Genomic DNA, 18,396 nt, shown 5'->3' with positions numbered 1-18,396 from the left:
GTTTTACCGATCTGTCTTGGCGCAACACGCCGGGTAATACACTAGTTAGTAATACATTCAAAACAAGTATAGTTGGTTTTGGATGCATGATATATTTATAATGTTACATGAGCCGGTCTCAAATGAATTTATGCAACTAAAATACCAAAGCATATATCAAAAGAATACAATTTACCTAGAGTGAGTTGTGTGTCTTCTAGAGATGGTTGAAGTATTGCATGTTACTAGTCAACTTAGAATAAAGCCAACTTATTACAATATACCTTAAGTAAAACACCAATAGATAAGGGCAACTAGACGAGTTCATTACTGATTGATGTTATGGGAGATTACTTGGATTGGCCAGGTTAACAAATTCGTTTGAGCGAAAATTTTGTAGTATATATTTACTAAGACACTCCATGTGAAATATTTAAGAAAAATCTGAAGTAAATTGGTTCTTAAGATTATATCATACCCACTCAAAATCTCAAATGATTTCATCGTCTGGAAAATGATAAAAATAATTTAATGCACTCTATAATATATAATGAACGTAAATATCCTATGACTTCATAAAAGATAATCTTTTAACTATATGTATTATGTAACTTTATTATGAAATAAATAACTCTAATCTATACTTCTGTTTTCCATTCTCTTTCTCAACATTATTTTACAATAGAAAACCAATAATTATCGAAACATTAAAACAAACAATATAACGTGTTAGGAGGAATATAAAATGCCAATAAATCATGAATGTGGGTACCCTCGTTCCATCCAACATCCCAGCCGTCCATTTCCACATGCATGTTCCCGTTATATTCATGTATTTGCCACTTCTTCTCTTTGGCATTTTATTACCATCAAACACCTTCTTCATTTCTCACTCTCAAAATCTCAATTGCTTATAATCTTCCATTTGCATATATGGATATCAGGGCCTCAGATATGCCATCCAAGATCAGAAAACGTCGGTTTCCTACCACTTCATCGTCATCGTTTGCAAAGAATACTCTAGCACAATATTCGGTCGATAAAACTAATTCGCCACGAAATGAGAAATGTGTCAATTTGGAGAAATCTAGTACGAATGTTGATCGATCTCGAAACAAAACTGGCAGCTCCCCTGGCAAGGTTTCGGTTCCTGAGGTTTGTTTTGGTGATTTTAGTAAATTAAGGTGTTTGGTAACTTTTAATGTATAGTTTTATTATATGCATTTTTTTCCACTTATGTTTGTTATTTTTCTAATAGCAAGGTGATACATTTAACAAGGTCTATATAGTTTTTTTTCATGGGGAACTGAAATTTGTGAAAACATTTTAGGAAAATAAAGTGGTAGGTTTAAACTTAAAATAGCATAGGTGAAGTAATTTGTGACTTGTCACTTGTTCCTAATTTAAAGTATTTAGCTTAGTAAAAACTCGAAAATTAGCTTGTGTACGATAATTTGATATTATGTTATTTTTTATATTTTTATAACCTGAGATTGTTGTTAACTTGTTATTTTAGACTTATGTAAAAACAGACATATAAAATCATTAAAAAAATGAATAAAAAATCTCACTGGCCAGTGGTGTCCCACTGGGTTCGTGCTGTGGGAATACGATGTTACGAACTGATCTTCTGGCTCGGATTAAAGAGTATGAGTCAAGTCAGCTCAAGTTTGAATTGATCATGGTGTCGCTCGGATTACATATTATGAGTCAAGTCAGCTCAAATTTGATTTGACAATGGTTCCGCTAAGCTTCGACACCCATTCAACAATTATATATTTATATGTTACCTTTTTAAACATATTTTTGGCCTATTATTCAAATTATAATGTTTTAAATGTTTTTTTAAATCGTTTTGAAAAATTCAGTATATTATATAATTGATTATTTTAATATTATTTTTACCGATTTGAGTCATTACAAAAATTTCAGAATTGACTTATAAATTTCATACAAATGTTTAAAAATTACTACTCACATGCCCACGTGTCTGAAACCTTTTGGCGCTATGCAGGTAATCAATCCACAATACAGACAATCTTGTAGCTTTATGGAGAAAGACAATGGCTTTGGGGGAATGCCATTGACTTACCATGCAAAACCATATGAGATAATTTTGACTTTTTTCTTTTATTTCATTATATATATGACCGGCTCCGAGAAAGCAAAAAAAAAAAATTAGGTTGAAGACGAAAATTTTTTAGGCTTTAAGTATAAGGAATATTTTGTTGGGTTTAAACAATTTAGCTTTTAAATGGGTTTATTTGGTCATAATTTGGGTTGTGTAAAAAACTTTTGTATAAATTAAGATTAAACATGTCTCAAATGAGATTAGAACCCATAACCTTTTCGTTAGAAGTAGTACCCTTTTACCACTAGACCAAGCTAATTGTTATGTAATTATGTTTAAACATTAAATATACATATTATATTTAATAAAAATAGATTTATTAAATAAAAAATTTTCGGGCCTAGCATGGTGTTGGGCAAGTGGGCGTCGACCACCCTGCCACACCTAAGGGCCAACCCTGATTATATCAATAAAATTATTTATATAAAAAAGTGCTTAGATAATTCCAAGATTCATGGTTGTGATATAACAAAAACCTAACATAAAATTCAAAGGGTTCAGTTTTGTCTAAGTAGATCTGACTCAATATCATATCAGACACATGAATATTTTTAGTTAAACATGTCGTATTATGTTAACCCACAAATACATGTATTATGTTTGGTTTTATGTGTTTGACATGATTTTCGGTCTATGTTACATTATGGTTTATGTCAAGAACACTTGTCAAGATCTCGTGTTGGTTTTTACGGAATCATAAAAGTTATGTAATCTAACGTATACAAAACAAATGTTTACACAAGTTTTGTACAATAACATGTTTATTACGACTTTTTTTTTTATTTTTTAAGAAAATAGAATCTTAACATACTTTTAAATTGGCAGTATTAATTATTCGTTGTTTTTGTGCATACCCCTTGCACTATAAGTCAGAGAGACAGCAAATAGTGGGGTCACACTCTGAATTCGTTGTTGAATTTTAGCTAATCCAAAGTATGGAGTTCAAACTTCAAAAGATTATATGTACCAAAAATCTTTCAATTGGTTATTTTAATCACATTTAATTTAAAAAAACATTTTAACAAAAATCACATTATTGGCAAGAAACTAGTTAAAAACTGACACAGAAGAAAAAAAACTTGCACGATTTAAACTTTCGTGTTACTAGATTTTACCCTTTTCAAACTACTTTCAACTCTTTTCTTTTCTTTTACCCCATTAAGCTTTTTAGACAACAAGAGCACTACACGTTACAAGTCGGATTGCGTATTTATAATTTCACCTTTTACTCGAATTTGCATTTTTTCCACAATATGTCATGTGATGTTTCGTTTTATTATTCGATAAAAGAAGCTTAAAGAGCGTTAGAAAGGTTCAATCATGCAAAGTCTCGGCCAATGTGTTGTGTTTTAGTTGAACGTATAATAAAATCATGTAAGTTATTCAATTGCATAAAACATGTCTAGATGTTAATATTTAGTTCTTGTCATAGGTGAATTCAACTTTCAAAGAATATGCATTTTTATTTATGGAAAGAATATGCATTTTCCTTGAATGCACCAAATTTAAACTTAATGGACAAATATCTGTTAAAATGATTTTTAAGTAGAATTCCAGAAGGACAATTTATTTTTTTTCTAATAATAAATGATTATGTTAACATGCAGAGCCCGATCGTTACATTATTTTGTAACTTTGTCTCCAAGGTTTGGGCCAGTCTCCACATAAAATGGTGTCCCCATTTCATTAAGTTACATTCAATGATATTAAATAAAATGCAACTAATAATTGTTTTACCTTTATACGTTACGTGCCATCATTGATGGAACAATTAAGTCTATTTTGTGGTGAGGGTTCAAATCCCGTAAATGAAAAAAAAAACAAAGAAAAAAAAAGATGTAATTTAAGCCGCTGAGAAAAAGAAAAATGAAAAAGGCTAACTATAAGTTTGGAGAACAATAGGCCAAGCCAAACCAGCCAGGTTTAATGGTTAGGCCAAGTAGGCTAGCTTCACCGGTTTGGCGGCTAAATGGTTTAATTTGACGGTTCGAACAAATTTTACATTTAACCTTTAAAATGACAAAGTGGTTAATAGTTACAGTATAACACATGTATATATAACTGTTACAAATAATAAAAGTTAAATGGCCGGTTCTGAGTTACAGATGGACCAAGCCATTGAAATGGAAAGCGTTAGAACCAAACCGTTTGAATCTCAAACCGACTGACTTGCTTCACGTTGAACAGTTTGGTCAATTTTAACGATTTATAAACACTTTAGCGTGAACTATTGTAGTAAAAAAGCTTTGTTTGTATACATTGAACTTAAATCTATTATTTTTCTTTTTTTCGTTAGGGAAAATCACGACCTTATGGCGAGATAGAAACCGTAACCAAAGACCGTGTGCTAAAATCGACCTATGGGTTGGATGAAATCAAGCACTCGCTCACAGTATCGAAAGAAATACTCAAACTTCAAGCTAACATGTGGACCACTGACACGGACCACACTAACAGCCATCCATCGAGCATTTCCCTAGCATCAACACTGAATCACGAGCTCAACAAGGCCCGGTCTCACGTCAACAAGTTAATCCTAGAACAACGGTCCAACCAAACAAGTGCACACAAGTCCGAAGAGCAAGACAAGATCCGGTTTGCGGTCAAAACCATATCACGAGAACTGGAGACCGAAAGGAAACTCAGACGACAAGCTGAGCGGATGAACAAGAAACTAGGCCGAGAGCTAGCAAACACAAAGTCGTCTTTAGCAAAAGTCACACAAGAAGCCGAATCAGAGAAACAAGTAACTGAGGTTTTGGATCGGTTATGCCAAAAGATGGTTCATAGTATTGAAGAAAATAGAGTTGAGCTTGAAGAACTAAAGAAAGAATCTGAACGGGTACGTGCAGAGATAGAAGAAGAGAGGGAAATGCTTCGTGTTGCTGATATGTTACGTGAGGAACGCGTTCACATGAAGCTCATAGATGCAAAACACGAGTACGAGGATAAACATAAGCAAGTGGATATTCTAGCACGTGACCTCGAGGAAATTTTGGAAGCCGATAACGGCATATACCATATAACACCCGAAGTTTTATCATGGTATCAAAGCACTGATTACAACAAAGGCGAAAACAAAAACAAGAATGCCTTAGGAAAAATGGTCAATGACGAAAACGCCCTTGAAGTTATAAATGCTGAAATGACAAACGCTCAAAACGAGGTTGCTGGGCGTAACTCCGATTGCATCGAGTGGGAATTTGGGCTCGATATGCAAAATGTGAGTGGTGAGTTAAATAAGTGTTTGGAAGCGAGCATTTTAGGGTTTTCGGGTTCATCTACAACGAAAGAGTATGAAGATGAAATGGAGAGATACAAAATGATCAAAGATCTAAGAGACCGTATAGTATCCGGTTCCGTTCTTTCTTGAAATACCTTCGATGTTATATGTAATTTGCTCGATTAAGCGTTCAAATCACTACAAAAGTTTTCATTAATGATAATAGAAAAAGCGCATAAAAAACGTTAATTTTCATCAAGTTATCAAGTTGATACATAAAAAAAATTATTATTTGTGAGAACCCTCTGATGTGAACGAAACCGGGGTTGCTGGATCGTCTCTCACAATCAAGCTAAGCACTTCGGGTCTTGCATAATGCCCAACCACATCAAAGTCAAACTTTGCCCGAGCAATTTCACCAAGATCTATACCAAATGCCATTTAAACCGTCAAGAATATTAAAACAATGCATTTAATTGTAATAAACTGATGAAACCCGCTTATGGGTTTCTGATCCATCTCATTTAACTAGGGGTGTAAACGAGTCAAGTCATTTGTGAGCTCTCTAAAAGCTTGAATCAAGCTGAGCTTAAAAGAGCCCGTGTCTGAGCTGTCGCGTCCACCCCCCCCCCCGCTTCACTTATTGAGCTCGCATTGGCTTGCGGGCCTAAACGACCCTATCACTTATACAACTTGATTTAATATATAAAATATATATTTAGATAATAATTATTATAATGCTATTATGATAAAAATAACAAATACTACATATACATATTATAAGTAATATATATAAATAAAAATAATTATAAATGAATTTGAATTAAAAATTAAACAATACACGAGCCGAGCCAGAGCTTCACTTATCAAGCTCGAGCTGGATCACGGGCCCAGATGAGCTTATTATTTATACAATTTTTATTTAACATGTTAAATATATATATTCACATAATAATCATTATATTAACAAATAATATATCTATATTCCGTTATTTATAAAAGTCTTAACTCAAATATATATAAAAAAAAATCACAAAAGCATTTGAAATAGATAATAAACAATAAACGATTTGATCCCGACCCAACCTCGGGCTTCAAAAATTGCTCACGAATCACGAGCCGAGCTCGGGCCTAGTCAAGCTCAGACACTCATATACACCCCTACATTTAACCAGCACCAAAAGTAACCCATTTTAACCAGAACAATTTACCACCTCTAATGCAAACATTTTGAACGTACCTAAATCGGCTGTAATAAGTGCTTCGCCATCATAATTCGGGCCCGCAAGAACAGCTCCTGATGGTGAAATGATAACACTGCCACCAGCACAAACTACAGATTCGGGTGTGAGTTCTTCATCGGTTCCGGTAATAAAATCATACTCGGGGGGAGGGGGGTAATCTTTTCTTCGACAAAACTGGTTTGCGGATAAAACAAAACATCCACCCTCTAAGGCTATATGTGTCATTGATGCTTGCCAAACATCTCTTGAATCAGCTGTTGGTGCACAATAGATTTCAATCCCTGTTTAACATAGGCATAATAGTTAATAAAGATAACAACAAAAAATTTAACACTAACGTCTAAAGGTGTTTGAGGGTTCAACTTGAGATTTGGCCTGAACCAATTTACTCTAAACTTAAACCCGCAAATTTTGTGTTAAGTGTCAGAAATTCACACCCTTAGGTAGGAATACAAAATTCCGTCAATTTTAGAATTCTTTTATAAATAGTTAATTCTCAACATATGATAAGCATGATATTATTACAATAATTATTTAAATGTTTTAGTACATATATAGTATGTTATGCGCTATAAAATGTACTTTAAACTTTCAACCCGTTGATCTGATTTCTTATAGCTATTTTTTTATTTGACTATGCACGTTGAGATATAAAACCTATATAAGTACACTAATAAGTTAAAAGGCACTTTATGACTTTGGACCATTTGATCGACTGTTTTCGTTTCAACTAACTTTTTACATTTGAATATTTGACATAAATCATAACCAAAACCGACTCATTCAAATATAAACAAAAAACAAATCGTTACTTCTAAATTGGGATATAGAACAAAGTCACAAACCTTTAGCATACATCGCGGTCCTTAACAATGGCATTTTATTCTCCCAACAAATAGCAGCACCGATTTTTCCAACCGGGGTATCAAAAACGGGTATATGTGACCCGTCACCAAAACCCCAAATTATGCGCTCCAAAGCTGTTGGCATAAGCTTCCTGTGCTTACCAAGATAACATCCTTGATTATCAAAAAACAAAACCGTGCAATAGAGAGTGTACCCATCTCTCTCTATAACTCCCATCACTAAAGTAACTTTGTATTTTCCCGCCATTGCAGCCAATCGGTCAACTTCCGGACCTGCATGTATCACCAAATACACACTTAACAGTTAACACATCAAAAAATAGAATTATTTTCTTGACGGTAGTTATATTATGAGTGAGCACAGGTGGGTCGGTTTAGGTTGCTTATGAACTAATACTAGAGGTGAAATAACCGAACCCGAACAAAAACAGAGAATTTGGTTTTATATTTTCGGAAAAACCGAATTGGCGATTCGGTTTTGCATGTAATTAAAACCGAAAAAAGCGAGCTGGGAATATGGATTTTCATTTTAAATGTTAATAAATTGATAAGAATTTAATAAATAGTGTAACACATATATATTAGTCAGATGCTATAGTAAACAATTAATCATAGATTAGCAAAAAAATTTGGACCCAAATTTTTCATTATTTTGAGCCAACTTTTTTGTGGCCCAAAATTTCCCAGCCCAAATGGTAAAACCGAATCGAACACAATACAAAAATCAAGACCAGAAAACATTTCATATTTTATTTTAAATGTTAAGTAATTTATAAGAATTTAATAAATAGCGGAACCAAAATCTTTTAGCCTGATGTTTAATAAATAATTAATTAGCAGATTTAGGCCCAAATTCATTATTGCTGGCCAATTTTTTTCAGGCCAAAAAATTCCAGCCCAAATGGCAAAACCGAAAAACTAAAAGCAAACGGCTTTCAAGTACTCAAAAACCAAATTTTCGGCTTTTGGTTCGGTTTGAGCTTAAAACCGACCCATGCACATGGCTAACTAAAACATACACTTAGGTTATCTAGAAATGAAAAACTGAGCGTTTTGGTTAAGAGTGGTTCAGTTAAAATCAGTTATGGGTCACAAAATGGTCTTTTTTCGGTTAATCACTTTTACTTTAGGCCAATAGCCCAATAGTTGACAAACTAGTTGTTTCTGCCAAATAGTGTGATGAAGATATATATACAAATAATATATAAAACTGTAATATATACAAAATATTAATGGCACGGTAGCATTTTTCGCCCCAATATAACATGTTACAGGTCGGTTAACACTGTACTAACCCGAACTTTAGCATTTTTAAAAACAAATTTGAACCAAAGGTAAATTAAACGGCCCAGTTGGTTATTTCAGTTAACAGTGCGGTTTCTACTGAACCTATTTACTTGCAACAATATTTGCATAGTTATACCAGGTACGTTAATGGCTGCAGCATGATACTTCCTGAAATCCTCTTTCCCCTTAAGCGTACGATTACCGATTGTCACACCAAAATTCGACCCGCGAGGATAACCACCAATAAACGCTTCAGGAAACACAACTAATTGTGACCCGTATGAAGCAGCTTCAGCTAGTAACCTCTCAGCCTTATCTGTAATTCATACAATTAACAACTTAAGTCACTATAATCAACAATTATCCATCAACTTAATAAATTATAACTATTGAAAGTTTAAAACAAATGTGGCCCGAACCGAGGGTAGCAGGGGTATCATAGAAAATGGTTGCAGCCTGGACGACAGTGGCCCGAACGGTTGAGCCCGAATCAGGGGAACCCATGTTGACTTCAGTGAACACAGCAGCAGTATCGTTCTGGGTTGTTGGAACTAATGCCATTGATTATCACAACACAAAATTATCTGTTCTTGAACCGTGCTGCTTAAAAACCATAAAACAGTTTATGGATCAAGATATTATATAAATAACAATGTATAATAGTGCATTTTTGGTATTTGTGTCCAAAATGATTTCTTTTATGTTTTGCTTTGTTTTTAATTATGTTGTTTTATTCTTATTTTATTTAATTAAATTCTAAATATTAATTGTAGAACATATTTGGATATTCTTTTGAACATATTACGACTTTATTTATCTTGGCTTTTTTTACGGTTACTATAGCGAGTGCAGGTATCGTACTGATACCGTAGCAAATCAAACCAACCAAATTCGAGCCGCGTCTCGGCTGCAGCTTGCGGGTTTTCGCTAGTTACCATTACTATAACAGAAAACCCTAAATTCATGTATAAATAAAAGGTTTTACACTGTTCTTGCCTAAAATTCCAATTTTAGTATCAAAACACAAGGTATCCATATCAATTTTGATAATTCACTAACTCTAAACATCAAAACAATCGAAATCTAGCTGCAAATAGAGGGATTATACAGAATCAAGGTGCATGAAAGTTGAAATAATCCATCTATCTGCATGTGTGCAATTACGTGAATTTGAAGTGTGTGCATAATAATAAGTTAAGAAACTTACAGTTTGATTATGAGAAATGGATGAATGTATTGAGAGGCGTCTAGAAGGAAGTAGAAGAGGAACCACTCTTCTCCACACACTCGTTATTATTTTAACATGTATGTTTGGTTGGATTCATTGTATGTATTATTATCCCTTATTCTTCAGATTCACTTTTATTCCTTATTTTTTCTTCTTAAAATACCACTCGAATGTCCACATGCTTGTCAAGATTCTTTTTTTTTTTCACTTGATAAATGGGCCATTATTGGGTCAACTAAATAGTACATGGTATGTTTAGTTAAGTATGTTAGTCAACCTGCTAGCCCGTTTATATCCGTTTAAGCTATGGATGTCAATAAATAGGTCGGTTATCGGCTTACTTTTTATTTTTTTTTCTAGAAAAGACCTGAACACCCTGACCTACAAAACCTCAAATGTTAGGATTCAGGCTGTAGGTAACAACTCGGGGTATGGTTGGGGGTAATGAAATGGAGTAAGAATAAAATTGAAGAAGGAACAAAATGAGCAAGAAAATGAAATATGGTATTGCTATTCTTTTTGTTTTGTTTGGTTAACCTATGAGAATAAAATGAATTATTACTTTATGTTATTTTGTAGCAAAAGAAAAAAAAACACAAGAATGAAATAGAATTGATAAAATAATCCCCTATAAAAAAACTACCAAAATAGAAAAAAAAATTGCAATGACGACGGTGGTGGTGGCGTCAGTGACAGCGATGGTAGTGAAAGTGGTGGCGCGGCGACGATGATGGTGGCGGTCATGGTGACGGTGGTGGTGGGGTGGCAACGGTAAAGTGATGGTGGTGGCGGTCACATGTCGGTGGTGGCAACGGGTAGTATGGTGGTCAGATTGTGGTGGTGGGGGCCTTCAGGTGGTTTTCGTGGCGGTGGTAGCCTTAGTGGTGAGGTGGTTGTGGCGATGGTAGTGGTGGCGGCGACAGTGGTGCAATTAGGTGGTGGTGATGGTGGTGGTGGTCGTGGTGGTTTCTCATGTGGTGTTATCAAAGAGTAGAGTGAAAGAGAAACAAAATTAAAGGGGAGGAGGGTGAGAAGAAATAGTCTTGATGGAATGAGATACACTTGTGTAATGAGTGATTTCATTTCAGTGGGCATTGGCTACCAGACACACATATTTTCATTCTCTCACAATGACTCACTTCAATTTCTCTGTCATTCTTACATGCCAAACGCTATCTCATGGTTATGATTGGTGGTTTGTATTTGTTGCATGCATAATGCAGAAGGATTAAGCCATATGCCAATACTCAAAGGTGTTAATCTTGATATTTTAGGTAAGAACTTGGCTATTTTGCATGTTTTGGATTTAGGGATTGTTGGGAGCAGATTTTTATCCTCGGGATTGATTAGGACTTAAGAATTTCAACCTATCCTACTGGTGCAAGTATTATGAGGATTACATTTCGCTAATCCAATTGTCCTTTATTGTTATGTTTGTTTTGTAGATATAACCACGTGTTTAATGTGCTAATAAGAGACGTGGGTTTGCAACGGCTATTTATGAGGCTTCGTCGACTCGAACGTGTGAAGCAACGGATAGTGGAAGACTTAGTCTAGGGTTTATTCCGGATTTCTTGGAATTTCAATTGTATTCTTTTGTTTATTTAAATGAGTTGAATTGGTCATTTAGAACACACACCACGCACTCATAGCTACTGAAACTCATTGTAACACTTAGTATTTGATCGATTATCAGCTCCAACACTTGTAATCAACCTTTTTTGTTATTAATAAATAGACGATGATAACCGTCCAGGGGTTTTTTGTGCCGAAGATCCTCAAGATCAAGGGCTTTTCTCTCGAAATCAAATCATTGTGTTCACCATATTTTTGATCTAGCACTCTACTTCACATACGAATTTGATCACTAAATTACTTTGTTAGTTTTTGCCCGAAACAATTTGGCGCCCACCGTGGGTGTAACATCGTGAAAATTTCGAGTTCAAAGTATCAAACTTTCCAAAGTTAAGGGACTAAATTGCCAAATTCCAAAGTTAAGGGTTTAAAATGAAAATTCTGGTTTCTTGTCCCATCGCGCTACGCGACGAGGCAAAAGACAAGCCCATCGCGTACCGCGATGGGATTTGGTCAAAGCTTCTAGACGAAGTCAACAGCGATACGCGATCGTTGTTGAGCCTAAGTCATAGCGTACCGCGATGACGTGGCCTGACACGTCTGACACCTTTTCACCACGTGTCCACACGTGGCACACCGGTCGTCACGTGTCCCGACACGTGGCAACACGTGGCACATCGTCCGCCACGTGGCACACCGTCTACCACGTGGCGACACGTGGCAGACCTATTATGTGATTCACCTGGGCTACGTCGCGGTACGCGACGGGTGCCCAGGAGGCGTTCGCGTACCGCTATGGGACCCAAGATTTTGCCTATAAATAGCAGCCATGGGGTGTTCATTTCACACATCCAAACCTGCTCTCATATCTCTCTAACATCTCTCTAGCCATACCTCGATAAGCGTGCCATATTTCCTCGTAAAACGTGTCCCGACCCTCGATTTCCATGTCGACATTTCCTCGAAGTGCGTGCCACCCTCCACCCACATACCAAGAATGGCGTTTGTTCTCGAAGTACGTGCCAACGTGTGTTGAAGTTTGGCGTTCATCGATTTGCGTGTCGAGAAAAGAGTTGAGCAAGAATTAAAGCGGCGTAGGAGTGCTGCGCGATTTCATAGGGTTTCCAATACGCCAATAAGGTTAGGCGTAATGTCAATTGAATATAATATAATATTATATTAAAGGCTTAAGCCTTAAGTCGAGGTTATACTCGATACCTCGATAAAAGAGAAATAGACATAACAAAGAAATGAATGAAAAATAAGATATTGGATATGATTACGTATATATGTGTGTAAGTATATATGTATGCTCTTTGTTATGAAAATATTATTTAATGAATAATGAGTATTCTTATATAATAAAAGGAAAAGAATACGTTTCTTGGAGAAGAAGAAACGTCGGGTTTTTTTTAATATAAACTAAAGGTTTATAATTTACTTTTAAACTAAAGGTTTTTAAGTAAAAGAAAATGAACTAAAGGTTCATCGAGGTTGAGATATAAAATAAGACTAAAGGTCTTAAGCCGGATCGTGTATCCGACTAACAAATATTCATACTCGTACTATAGGTACGAGATAAAGAAGGGAAAGACCCTTGGACGGTGAGTGAAGCCGATCCTAAAGCGAAAAGGTGAATACGCCCCTAAACTTTTACTTATTTTAAAATGAGTCAAAATTGTTATATGAAATTGTTTACAAGGAACTATGTGTTCCTAAAACAGTTATAAATAAAGGGTATAAACCTAGCCCTCAGGCTGTGGTATACGTATGTCTGGATCCTTACATAGGTGGTACTATGCGATGAATGGGCATGATCGCACCACCCTTGGTCGTAGGATGCTCTCCTGCAGGGAGTACGACCGTTGTGTATATTTACGGGTACTTAACTAAGTCGAACGCTGCGGTGTTTGCTGAGGTGACCTAGAGTAGAGGCTCATGTTTATAATGTGTTATTTGACTTTGTTATTCCTAAGCCACGTTGGGCCGAGGCAGGCGTAGTCTCGAGGGGTAATAAAGTAAAAGAAAATATTTTTGCCTCAGCATGTTCACCAGCATTCGTTGCTGACGTATTTTCTTACATTTTGCAGGTGAAAAATATTAGCACTTGGAGTGTCGAAGTGCTTTGAATATCCGATGGCTCGGATTTATTCTAAAAACTTAATATATGATGGTTTGTAAATATAAACAAGTAATGCTTTGTTAACAACTCTAACGGGTGTTTTGTAACCCCGACATTTGAATGTATATATAAAAGTTATGTTTTGATCCTTAAAGATTTATAAGTCTTCCGCAAAAATAACGCAACTCTGATTTATTTACAATTATGGTACCAACTATTGGGTCACACGCCTAGGCCTTAGATGGGGGTGTGACAGTGGGGCAAACGGTGCTTTGATCATTATTAACCCTCAAATTAAACCCTACTTTCAACATCCACCACATATCTTCCCAACCGAAGAATGTTTCCTCTTCTGCCGTAGTTTCATATTCCTCTGTGAGGCCTCCTATGCCTCCTCCTCCTCCTGCTAGTGGTATCCCAAAGAAACCTGACAACACTCAGATGAAACCTGCTACTCATGTGTTCTCAGGATCGAGACCATCTCCTCAGGATCCCATCATGGTATCCAACAATGACCTTCTGTCTATGTATAGACAGTTACAGGAACAGATGGATCACCGGAACAAGATCAACCAGATGCTCGTGAAGGAACTGGAAGATATCAGGAAAGCCAAGAGGCCGGTGGAAGAATTCACACTAGTCCCGAGATCTCTGGATTTCACTCCTCCAGGATCTCAGGATTGGTGCGTCTGGAGTCGACCATGGCATAAAATTCTGGATTCTCATCTTTCCAGTGCTCAGGGTCTGCAGGATTGCACTCATCTGGATCCCAAGGATACTTGCACGCATCTTCTGCTGGGCCTTTCCAACATGCAGGATCCTCAGGATTGTTTCAACAGTCCGGGTTCTCAGGATTGTTCCATCGATGGGATCCTCAGGTCCTTATCAGCAGGCAGTATCCTCAGGATTTCAGCAACATGCAGGATCCTCAAGAGTACCTTCACCAGGATTCCCTAATCCTCCGCAACCATTTGCTCAGACTCAGCAGTTGTAGGATCCTCTGAGGTGCACCAGGGAGACTTTATCCCGATGTAGGCTAACACTTCGACCACTCCATTTGCTACCCCAGGAAATGCTATGTTTGGGAATGCAAGATACAACACCCAGACTGTTCCTCAAAATATTAATCAGAGTAACACTTTCAATACAATTAACTTTAATTCTAATCAAGGATTTTTGCAGGATGCAGTCACAAGTTCAAGTTTAGCCCGGAAATTATAGAAGCTTAAGGACATGATCTCGAATGTTCCTGGTGTAATCTGTCCCATAGCTGAAGTTCCCACCGATAGTCATAGAATATCCCAATTTGTGCCATCAATTAGTGACGTACAGATCCCGAAACGGTTTCAAACCCCAAATATGAAACGGTATGATGGTTCAACGGATCCTGAGGAACATGTTGCACAATATAGGGAGCGTATGGAGATCAACCCAATCCCTATGGAAATCAAGGAAACATGTCTTTGCAAGGGATTTGGGTCTACCTTGACTGGAGCAGCCATGAAATGGCTACTGAGTATTCCTCCTAACACCATCACCTCTTTTTCTCATCTAGTTAACTTGTTCAATAAAAAGTTTTCTTGCAGTAGAACATTTGAGAAGATGACAAGTGATCTTTATAGGGTTACCCAGAATCCTGGGGAATCCTTGAGAGATTTTATTACCAGGTTTAGCAAGGAGTCGCTGGAGATTCCAAATCTAAATCCTGCTTCGGCAGTGGAAGCTCTTAAGTTGGGGTTAGAGAAAGACTCCTCTTTCTATGATGATCTTGTTATGACTACGTGCAGGTCATTAGATGAAGCAAGAAGCAGAGCTCTGAGGTTTATCAAGCTAGAGGATGATAAGAAAAGCTATAAGAAGATCGATATCCCAAAATATGATCGGACGAACAGGAAAGCAGAATCCCCGGGAAAATCATATCGATCAAAACCTTAATATAAGCCTGATAACCCCAGGATTAATGCAGTAGATGCTGGAGATGATGAAGATGATGAAAATATCCTAAGATCTCTGAATATTGTTTTTCTGTTGATGTTGGTGGATTAATGTGTGCCATGCAGGACTTAGGTGAAAAATATAGGTGGCCAAAGAAGATGGAGAAACAAGGAGCCTGGAAAGACAAGTCAAAATGGTGTGCCTTCCACGAGGATTTTGGGCACTTGACTGATGATTTCATTGCACTCAGAAGAGAGATTAGCTATCTTCTCAGCAAGGGCCACTTGAAAGAGCTACTTGGCCGGGAGAAGGGAAAAGAACAAAATCCTGAAAAAGTTCCTGAGAAGACGACTCCTCCACCAACAAATGCAAAAACAATCCTGTTCATATCCGGAGGATCTGACATATGTGGAACCTCTTATTCTGCTGCGAAAAGAAATGCTGATCAAAGGAAGTTAGAAGTGGTTGACAGACCAACAAAGACATCCGTTCTCACTCAAGCAAAGACCATATCCTTTGATGAGAGCGATATAGTCAATATTCAGGATCCTCACCATGATAGTTTGGTAATAACATTATATGTGGTTAACCATTATGTGCGCAGGATCCTTATTGATGGTGGAAGCTCTGTCAACATTATTCAACTAGATGTGCTGAAAAAGATGAATATTCCAGAAAATGAGATTGTCCCCAGGTCCTTAGTATTGGTTGGATTCAGTGGAGAGACTAAGAACACTATTGGGGATATCAAGCTCCCAGTATATGTTGAAGGGGTAAACAAAATGCAAAAATTTTGTGTTATTGACTGTTTGTCTTGTTGCAATATTATATTAGGCGGGCCATGGATACACGACATGGAAGCAATCCCCTCCACTTATCACCAATTTGTGAAACTCCCAAATCCGTGGGGAGTTATCAAAATCAAGATGCAAAGAATTGCTACACCTCTTCTATGAAGTGTACTGCCAAATCCCAGCAGGCGTAGCAATTACAGAAGCCAGCCCGAGACGTAATGGAGGCCAGGGAACAAGAAATTAAAGAAATACTTCCTTATCCCGAGGATCCTGAAGTCAAAGTGCTGATAGGAACGAGTAATCCTGAGGATATTGAGTCAAAGTTGCTCAATTTCCTAAAATCATGACTGTCAACATTTTCATGGAAGCATGAAGATATGACAGGTATTTCCAAAGATATTATAACACATAAACTTGGAATTGATAATTCTTTCAGGCCAATCCATCAAAAGAGGATAAAATTTGCACCTGAGAGAAACATAATCATCCAAGAAGAAGTTGAAAGACTCTTGAAGGAGAATATGATTAGGGAAGTTCAATATCCCCGATGGTTAGCAAATGTGGTGGTTGTACAGAAAAAGAATAGCAAATGGAGAGTTTGTGTAGATTTCACAGACTTAAATAAAGCCTCCCTAAGGATCCATTACCTCTACCACACATAGATTCGATGGTAGACGCTACAGCTGGCCACGAAATGCTGACATTTATGGATGCATCCTCAGGATTTCAGAAAATCCAAATGGAACCTTCAGATCAAGAAGATACAACCTTCATGAGTCCCACAGGTATTTATTTTTATATTGCTATGCCCTTTGGACTTAGAAATGTAGGTGCAACCTATCAAAGGTTAGTTAACATGATGTTCAAAGAGCAACTGGGGAACACGATGGAAATTTATATTGATGATATGGTGGTGAAGTCCAAGAAAGCTGAGGATCACCTCCAGGATCTTAAGACCGTATTTGATATCCTCGACAAATATAACATGAAGTTGAATCCTTCAACGTGTCATTTCAGAGTGAAGGCTGGCAAATTCTTGGGATACATGGTCACCAAAAGGGGGGATAGAGGCGAGTCCAGAGCAGATACAAGCTATCCTGAATCTGAAAACCCCATCATCAGTCAAGGATGTTCAAAGGCTAACTGGCATAATAGTAGCGCTCAACAGATTCATATCCAGATCCTTAGAAAAGTGCAAAGAATTTTATGATATCCTGAGGAAAAACAAGAACTTTGAGTGGACAAGTAAGCATGAGGAGGCTTTAATATCCTTAAAAGCTTATATTTCTTCTGCTCCTCTACTGGTGAAACCTGAGGAAGGTGAACCTCTATCTCTATATCTAGCTGTATCAAATAATGCTGTAAGTGTAGTTTTAGCCAAGGATCTTGAAGGTCAACAACATCTCATCTATTATGTAAGTAAAAGTCTTTTGGATATTGAAACCAGGTATTCTTATCTTGAGAAATTAATTTTAGCACTTATTATGGCATCTACTAAACTTAGACACTATTTTGAAACTCACCCTATATGTGTTAAAACTAACTACCCTATTAAGTCTGTTTTGAGAAAACTAGAAATGTCAGGTAGGATGGAAAAATGGGCTATGAAGCCGAGTGAATATGATATAGCATATGAACCTAGGACTGCCATCAAATCCCAGGCATTAGCAGACTTTGTGGCTGATTTCACCAGGGAACTTAAAGAAGAGGCAGACTTGGAAGTCCAACAACTTGAAGAAATCAAAGATAAGTGGACTATATACACTGATGGTGCTTCAAATGTTAGAGGAACAGGTCTCGAGATCCTGCTGAAATCGCCACAGGGAGACATTATACCTCAATCCATATCCTGTGGATTTCAAGCCACAAATAATGAGGTAGAATATGAAGCTTTAATAGCAGGATTACAATTAGAAATCAACATGAAAATCAGGTTTATTCAAATACAAGTTGAGTCATTATTATCAACTAATCATTTTAATGGTTCATATGCTGTTAGAGGACAAAAACTA

The 18,396-nt window shown here is 36.7% G+C and overlaps 2 protein-coding genes across 3 annotated transcripts; one reads left to right on the top strand and one right to left on the bottom strand.

Annotated features, from left to right (window-relative positions):
- Nucleotides 1-4,370: 4,370 nt before the first annotated feature.
- Nucleotides 4,371-5,483, top strand: LOC143614378 (uncharacterized). The gene has a single exon (XM_077087836.1). The coding sequence runs from the start codon at nucleotides 4,536-4,538 to the stop codon at nucleotides 5,481-5,483; it is 948 nt and encodes a 315-aa protein (XP_076943951.1). The 5' UTR covers nucleotides 4,371-4,535.
- Nucleotides 5,470-10,051, bottom strand: LOC143614364 (bifunctional nitrilase/nitrile hydratase NIT4B-like). Of its 2 annotated transcripts, none has more exons than XM_077087822.1 (6): nucleotides 9,938-10,051; nucleotides 9,150-9,333; nucleotides 8,867-9,046; nucleotides 7,423-7,716; nucleotides 6,574-6,858; nucleotides 5,470-5,758 (listed from the first exon to the last, which is right to left on the bottom strand). In XM_077087822.1, exons 2-6 carry the CDS (start codon nucleotides 9,289-9,291, stop codon nucleotides 5,622-5,624), a joined length of 1,038 nt encoding a protein of 345 aa, XP_076943937.1. In that variant the 5' UTR covers nucleotides 9,292-9,333; nucleotides 9,938-10,051; the 3' UTR covers nucleotides 5,470-5,621. The 2 variants fall into 2 exon arrangements, with proteins under 2 accessions (XP_076943937.1, XP_076943943.1); XM_077087828.1 differs by having other exon boundaries at nucleotides 9,150-9,330; nucleotides 9,938-10,039.
- Nucleotides 10,052-18,396: the final 8,345 nt, after the last annotated feature.

The sequence above is a fragment of the Bidens hawaiensis genome, unplaced genomic scaffold (genome assembly GCF_021521415.1).
Source record: "Bidens hawaiensis isolate Kalapana, Puna unplaced genomic scaffold, B.hawaiensis_p1.1 tig00002273_1, whole genome shotgun sequence".
NCBI classification, from domain to species: Eukaryota; Viridiplantae; Streptophyta; class Magnoliopsida; order Asterales; family Asteraceae; genus Bidens; species Bidens hawaiensis.
Note: the sequence above shows the minus strand (reverse complement) of the source record. Positions and strands in the feature narration are given on the sequence as shown.

Excerpts from the sequence above, each read along its gene's own strand:
- LOC143614364 (XM_077087822.1), bottom strand. The coding sequence starts at position 9,291 with ATGGCATTAGTTCCAACAACCCAGAACGATACTGCTGCTGTGTTCACT. Across the intron at positions 6,859-7,422 it reads GACCGCGATGTATGCTAAAG|GGATTGAAATCTATTGTGCA; the intron begins GTTTGTGACTTT and ends TATGTTAAACAG. Across the intron at positions 5,759-6,573 it reads ACTTATTACAGCCGATTTAG|ATCTTGGTGAAATTGCTCGG; the intron begins GTACGTTCAAAA and ends CATTTGGTATAG.
- LOC143614378 (XM_077087836.1), top strand. The coding sequence starts at position 4,536 with ATGTGGACCACTGACACGGACCACACTAACAGCCATCCATCGAGCATT.